Source organism: Pteropus vampyrus, unplaced genomic scaffold, assembly GCF_000151845.1.
Source record: "Pteropus vampyrus isolate Shadow unplaced genomic scaffold, Pvam_2.0 Scaffold241, whole genome shotgun sequence".
Lineage (NCBI taxonomy): Eukaryota > Metazoa > Chordata > Mammalia > Chiroptera > Pteropodidae > Pteropus > Pteropus vampyrus.
The window spans coordinates 1,023,084-1,030,390 of NW_011889022.1; the positions used below are offsets into that span (position 1 = coordinate 1,023,084).

General features: G+C 43.1%; 1 protein-coding gene across 1 annotated transcript in view; it reads right to left on the reverse strand.

Annotated features, from left to right (window-relative positions):
- Positions 1-2,945, reverse strand: part of LOC105301516 (dimethylaniline monooxygenase [N-oxide-forming] 5-like) — an 8,977-nt gene extending 6,032 nt beyond the window's left edge. The window contains exons 1-3 of the mRNA XM_011374218.1: positions 2,811-2,945; positions 1,343-1,531; positions 28-190 (exon numbers count right to left, since the gene is read on the reverse strand). Of these exons, the coding sequence (XP_011372520.1) occupies positions 28-190; positions 1,343-1,531; positions 2,811-2,945 (487 nt within the window). The remainder of the gene's footprint in view (positions 1-27; positions 191-1,342; positions 1,532-2,810) is intronic.
- Positions 2,946-7,307: the final 4,362 nt, after the last annotated feature.

Consider the following 7,307-nt stretch of genomic DNA (forward strand, 5'->3'; position numbering starts at 1 on the left):
GCTACCAAACAGATGCGAGTGACGCACCTGGGAAGCAGTGGAGCGGGAGGTAGGGGTCCGTGTGGTGGCCACTGCAGACCAAGACCCCATCGAATACCAAGGTCTCCTGTTTCTCGTCTGCCTCCACGACCACATCCCATTGTCCACTGAGAGAAAAATCTGGACGTTTCCTCACGCTCTGTACCTTGGTCTGAGAACAAGGGCACAAGCACAAATCATATGCAATCATTGGGTTTAATTCCTCCTCCCCCAGAACCCACAGACCTGCACAATACACCTCAACTGACGCGTTCACCCCGTGCAGCCCCCCTCTCCTGGGTACTCCCGTCATGACTTTGCTGCAGGTGCATGTTATGGTCTCAATGTCTGTGTCCCCAGAATTCATGTGCCGAAATCCTAATTCCCAAGGGTGACAGTATTAGTAGGTGGTGACTTTGGGAGGTGATTAGGACTTGAAGATGGAGCCCCTCCCTTATAAAAGAGCCCACAGAGCTCCCTAGCCCCTTCCATCCGGCGAGGACAGACAGAGAAGCCACTGGCTGTGAACCCCCACCCAACCACGCTGGCACCCCGGTCTCAGACTTCCAGCCTCCAGAACTGTGAGAAACAAATTCCTGTTTAGAAGCACCCCCCGCATCTGTGGTATTTTATTAGAGCATCCCAAATGGACCGAGACAGGAATTTTCAAGATATAATGGGTAGTTCATTAGAAAACCAATTTTCCATAGAAATAGAAATAGTTGAGATTTAACTGTGAAAACACAAAGAAGTGACTGACGCCACAGGAATAATAGTCTCCTTCCAGGAAGATGTCCTAATGAAAGGAAATAGTATTCCTTGTGGCTTTCACGTGGCAGCATGGGCCAGGCCCACTGCCCTGGGCTTGACTTCGGAGTTCCAGAGACGAGTTCATGCCACGCCATGACCGTTGGGCGGGGTTTTATGTGCATGTTGACAGCAGTGGCTGTAGGTAGGTGGTGGGAACTGCACAGATCTGAATCTTTCCCGTGTCCTTTCCATGACCCTGGTTCTGTATGATTTGGCTCAGTCACGACCGCCATGACTATAAATCCTTCCACACTTTGAATTTAAGGCAAAAAGAGAGGACCCTTACCATGCTACATCAAAGCATCATCATAACCAGCAAAACTCTCCAACCTCGCGTGTGATCTTCAAAATGTCACTTCACCGTAAGTGATGGTTTTCTAGGGCAGACGCTCGCTAATGGTCTTTTCTTGTGATCACACTAGGAAATGTCAAGTGGAGCTCTGGGGAGTGCACACATGAGTGTGTCTGCACATACATGCACACATGCACGTGTAATATTTCATTTGTATCTTACCTTAAAACGGATGTACTTCAGGATGCCGAAGTGTTCTGCGTACATCTTGAAGTACTCCATGAACCTGGAGTTGTGTATGTAGTTGGGGTAGTGTTCGGGGAACGGGAAGTCACTGAAGCACATCATTTCCTTGGAAGTGTTGGTCGTCACAGATTTGTAGATACTGGGCCTTCTCTCCAAAGTATTTTTCTGCAGGAGAAAGCCTTTCTTAATAAAATAAATCTTGCAATACCAAGAAAATCAAAAATAAAATATTTGAAAGAAGAAAAATAGTTGCAGGTATAATAAAGCAGTACCCTGCCTTTTTTTTCTCAATAAATATTTTCTCCCTCAGTCCCATCTCTTCTAGAGAAAAAGGTGACATGGAGTGAACAATAGGGCTTACAGCTGAGTTCTCAACAGAAGTAAAAGAAGTCAGAAACGATGGAAGGATATGTTTAAAATAAATGCTGAGATAAAAATATGTTGATCTAGGTTCTTGTATCCAGTGAAAATACCCTTCGAAACTGAAAGTCAAATGGACACTTATTCAGACAAACAGAAGCTGAGAGAATTTGTTGCCAGCAATTCAGCATTTCTAGAAACGTGAAAAGAGGTTCTTCGGGCTCAGTGGGAATGAACTGAATGGAAGTATGCAGACACAGGAAGGAGTGACAAACACTAGAAATATAAACAGGTGCCATAACATTAACGTTAACATCTAATTAAGACAGTCCTTAAAAAGAACAAAAACACTCAACTTTACCATAGAAAAAGAGTAATTAAGATAGTGGTACATGGATAGAAAAATAGGCCAGTGGAAGAGTTAAAAAATAAATTTACACACGAACAGTCACTAATTAAAAAAAAAAGACACCATTTTAATTCAATGGAAGAAAGGATGGTGTTTACAATAAATAGTGCTGTATCCACGGGGTATCTGATGAGAAAAAAGTTAATTTTGATCCCTATATCTTACTATATACAAAGAGTCATTAAACTTAGATTATAGACTCAAACATTAAAGGTAAAGCAATAATGGTTCTGAAAGAAAACACAGAATTTCTTCAAGACCTTGGGATAGAATTGCGTATTCATAACACAAAAATGCAAACCATGAAAGAAAAACTTTATCCTAACCACCCTGGACTCATGCTATGTCGGGCGGAAAACATCGGTGACATCCTAACCTTGGGGACAATACTCTCATCAGTTGAAAGAATCTTCAACTACTGTCCCTTTCTAATATTTGCCATGGTCACATGGACTCTCAGCTACCAAGAATGGAGTCCTATAAATTTCATACCTAAATCTACAATGGACATATATTTACATATTTCCCCAGTCAGTAACGCGAGCAAGATTAAGATAATTAATTTAGTCTTCAAATGTGGTACACCGTATGTCCTGTTTGGGAAAGTCGTCATCCAGATTGTTACAAGTATTTTAAAAAGTTACCTGCTTAAGATCAAATAAAAGGCAAACTTACTTGAAATTTCCAGAGACCGCCAATATCGTCATTCCATTCAAAGCAGGTGGGCTCCAGGTCTTCATCTAAGCAGCACTTAATGGCAGCCAGGCCACTAATTCCAGCTCCGATCACAGCAACCCTCTTCTTGGCCATGATGTCTCAGCTGGGCGACAGCAGTGCAAAGCTCTGTCACTGCCACTCATTCCGTTGGAACAAAACACTACTTTGTCACAAGGACCTAGAGCTTGCCGCCCTAAGTTTTAATTATTCTTATCAACAGTGATTACACCAATATGTTGACTATCTGTCAAGGGCTATAATAGGTATAAGGGACACAAAAACATACAGAAATGGATCGATTTCATAAAAAAGTGCTCTATATAATCAGAGAAAGAAACACAACCTGTAATTCCCAGGCTATGCAATAAATACAATATTACCATCTACTGTGTGTGGTACAGGCAGTGCAGTCTGGGGAAGGGACGCCCGCCTGTCCTGCCGGAGGAAGTGACACACATGCTGAAACTTAAGGGGGTGAATGAATAGGAATTAGCTAGGTGAGAGACCAGAAGGGTGGGTGGTGTGCGTGTGCGTGTGGGTGTGCGCGTGTGCGTGCGTGTGTGTGTGCACGCGCGACTTTCCAGACAGGGGAGATGAGTGTTGGCAGAAGCGAGATAACAGACTATGAGAAAAACCACGGGCCGTGTCACAGTGCTGAATTCAGTGAGGTGTGGATCGACCCGGGGCCATTAGATGTGCCAAGGCAGTGGCCATAGTGACGTTTGCCAGAGAGACTTTGCGGGAGCCACGGGGTAGCAGTTCCTTGGTAGGAGAAAATAAGACCAGAGAAAGTAGAAATATATAACAATATCAATTAATACGCCATATACCTAAAATTACAGTGTCACATGCCACTTACATTGCAATAAAAAATTAGAAAAATAAAACGCATGTATTGAAAATGGTTTAAGAGGAAAAAACTGAAATCATTATTTTAAGTATCAATACTAAGTATTTCTGAGCCTCATCGCTTATTTCATTTACCCATTTACTTATTTGTTCAACACTGATGTCCCCAACTGCAGACTTGGTACTGTGCCTTTTGCAGAGGCCACAAAGAATGTGACTCAGTCCTTGGCCTCAAGGCTTCAATCTCAAGGACAGGGGCAGCACAGATGCAGTTAAAGACACCATATTGTAACTGTTAAGGTTGACACACATGCAAATTATGCCTCCGCCTTGTTGGACCACCACCCTGAGTGACCACCTGGACCCTACCTGCCTCTAAGTGCTGAATTCACTATTCTCGTCAGATGCCGGTTCCGCTGTAGAAACATCCTTCCTTTCTACGGGTCACCTCCTGTGTGAAACTTTCCCTGAGCTTCTCAGATATGGTTGGGCGCATGCTGCGGGGTGACCACGCCATGCCTTGTATTGGTCTCCATTACTGCATTTCGCAATCTTTTTATTATTTATTATTCTGTCTGCCTCATTTTACTGAGTGATACGCACCTAGTAAGATTTGAGACTCAGCCGACACCTGATAAATGCCTTGAGAATCGTGCTTGAGTAAGTTAATTTCTAAACCTCCCTACTTTTTCTTTGTACTCGCTAACATAGCTAAACAGTAAGAATACTATACCATATGACTATAATCAGATAAAATATATTATTGACTATTCCCACAAAGCAATATGTATGTGAAGGCAAAGGTAAGAGACCAACCTTTGGAAAGAAGGAAACTCGAGTTTAAGTTCAGCTCCTCGATGAGCGAAGGTAAATTTCTCCCTCTGTCTTCTTGAAGGCAAGGTCATTCCACAGGAGTGTAAAGACTTTTATAGTTTGCTGAAGTGATTCATTTATAATCCTTTCCCACGACTCCTCCAATCCGGGTTAAAAAAATCGGGTTAAAAAAAACTGTCTAATCCGATGGGGTTTAGGGCACCCACAGGACTGATTTGCAGTACGTTTTGATGCCTGATGCTGAAACCTTTCAACCCGATCATTGACACTGACTGGGAAAGTATGACAGGTATTTCGGGAAATCCGTAACATGGCTAATTCACTTGTCACAAGCTGAAGGATTTTAATCACTTCGGATCATTTTGTTAATAAAATTTTAATGCATTTATGTTAAGAAAATTTTTAACGAAAGCGATGTTTAGTTAATGTTCATAACTTATGAGCACAGAAAACAGGCTGTAACTACAACAAGAAACATTTCAAACTGCTATTTATTATCGTATTTGGCTGATGGAACTATCGGAGATGACGCTTTTAACTTTATACCTTTGCATATTTAAAAATACTTGCATAGAACACCTAGGCTTTGGGTTCTCTGTCACAGTCCAGGAGAAATTATAGGCGCAGGTCTTTGAGTTGGAAGGAAACCGAGAGGGCCTCTTGTCGAGTCTGATCCACCAAACGGAGGAGCTCTCCTCATCGCACCCTCGCGCATGTGCATCAGGCGTTGACTGCAAGCAGTGACGGGGCCGTTGTCGTTTCACGAGTCACACGTTCTGTTACTCCACGAAGTTCTGGTCACTAGGGAGCTCTTTCTTACTTATGTTCGCATCTCCTGTTCTGACTGACCCATGACAGTCCTCATTGAGTACTACCACTCTGTATTCTGTTCAATGACTCTTTGAGACAGCTAGCGATCAGGACCTGACCAAATTTAACTTAACGAGGGGAATTTCCACAGTTCAGCCAGCTGTTCTCTTAACACGAGGTAAGTCACAGTACTTATTCTGGCGCTAAGCAAATATTTATCGAATCGACCGATACAGTTGGTAACTAGACCCCTTTATCAATTTAGTTACCATCCTCTGGACTTGGAAAATTAAAATGTGCCATCCACACTGTGAGTGTTTGCTTTCAAAGGCAACGTGCTCGTTCCTTCCTGGGTTCAGTGTTAAGTTATTTGCCTTGATTGCATCGCTGGGGGCCTGATGCGGGGCAGGAGAGGAAGGGGCTGGGTCTTTTTGTTTTTTTCAATCCATTCAGCCACTCTACGTCTTTCGATTGGAGGAATTTAATTTGTTCCAATAAAGCTCTATTTAACGTGATTACTGATAGATAAGGACTTCCCGTTGCTGTCTTGTTCATCATTTCCTGTGTTTTGTGTCTCTTTTGTCCCCTGCCTCCTCTCTTGTTGTCCTCCTTTGTGATGTGACAATTTTCTTTAGTGGTCGGCTTTGATTCCTTCCTCTGTATCATTTGTGTATCTACTTCCTACTTTATTTTTTTATTTTATTTTATTTTTTAACGCATACAGCTCCTGGTTTTCCTAAATGGTCCAAGTACTAACCAGGCCCGACCCTGCTTAGCTTCCGAGATCAGATGGGTGCACTCAGGGTGGCATGGCCATAGGCTACCCGCCACTTTAACACTCAGGGACTTTCTGCACACTTAAGGAAGGCTGACATTTTATTCCACTTAATGATATTATGACTATTGATTTATTCCCGTTTGTAATATATATAAATATATTTGTGATGTACCTATTTGTTGTATATATGTGTGTGTATATATATATCTCTGTCCTTTATTGTCTAGCCCAGGAGTCTATAAACTTTTTTTTTTGTAAAAAGGCAGGTAAATATTTTAGAATTTGTGGGCCACGTGGTCTCTGTTGCAACTACTCAACAGAAAACAGCCATAGACCATATGTAAACAGATGGGCATGGCCGTGTTCCAATAAAACTTTATTTCTAAAAATAGACAGTGGCCCTGGCTGGATTTGGCCTGTGAGATACAGTTTTCCATCCCTCGGTGTAACCTTCTGTGTCACTTTGTTTTCTCTTCTACAGTTAGACTTTGTCTTATTCAACCAATCTGAGAGTTTAAGCCGTTCACATTTATTTTCAAAAGTGCTAACTCTGGACTTCAGTCCCATCGCTGCCTTTTACGGCTTCTGTTTTTTAAGGCGTCCATGTTTTTCCTCAGCTAGATGGACAGAGCTTTCTTTGCCCGTCTCTCCCCTGGTGTTTAGGAAGTCGCATATATGGTGTTTGGTTCTAATGGATAAAGTTTTCAGAAGCATTCTGTAACCTGTCCCGTGTCCTAGTCCGAAACGTCCTTGTTCTTGGCCCTCCTGGCGGTAGGGCTGTACTTCTTCTTTGAAGCTAGGCATGGCCAATAGTATGTGAATGACAGTGGCACAGGCCACTTTCGGAAGGCGACTGAAGAGTGACAGCGCATCACTCTTCAGTGGCTTCGCCACTCGCGACGATTTTGGAAGCACAGGCACAGATGCTTTTGTTCAGGGCGCCACCTTGTGGGTCTCTGCGTCAGTCTGTTGAACTTGGTCTCCTGAGTTCTGTGAGCTGCTCTAGCAAATTAATTGAACCGAAGAAGGTGCCGTGGGAACCCTTGGTTTAGAGCCCATCAGAAGCACAGATGACATCTGAGGTGGGGTGTGTCCTGCCGGGCTGAGCCCTTAACCTGGGACATCCGTCGTGACCTCTGGGTAGATAGCATCAGGATGGAGTGGACAGCCAGCTGGTGTCAGAG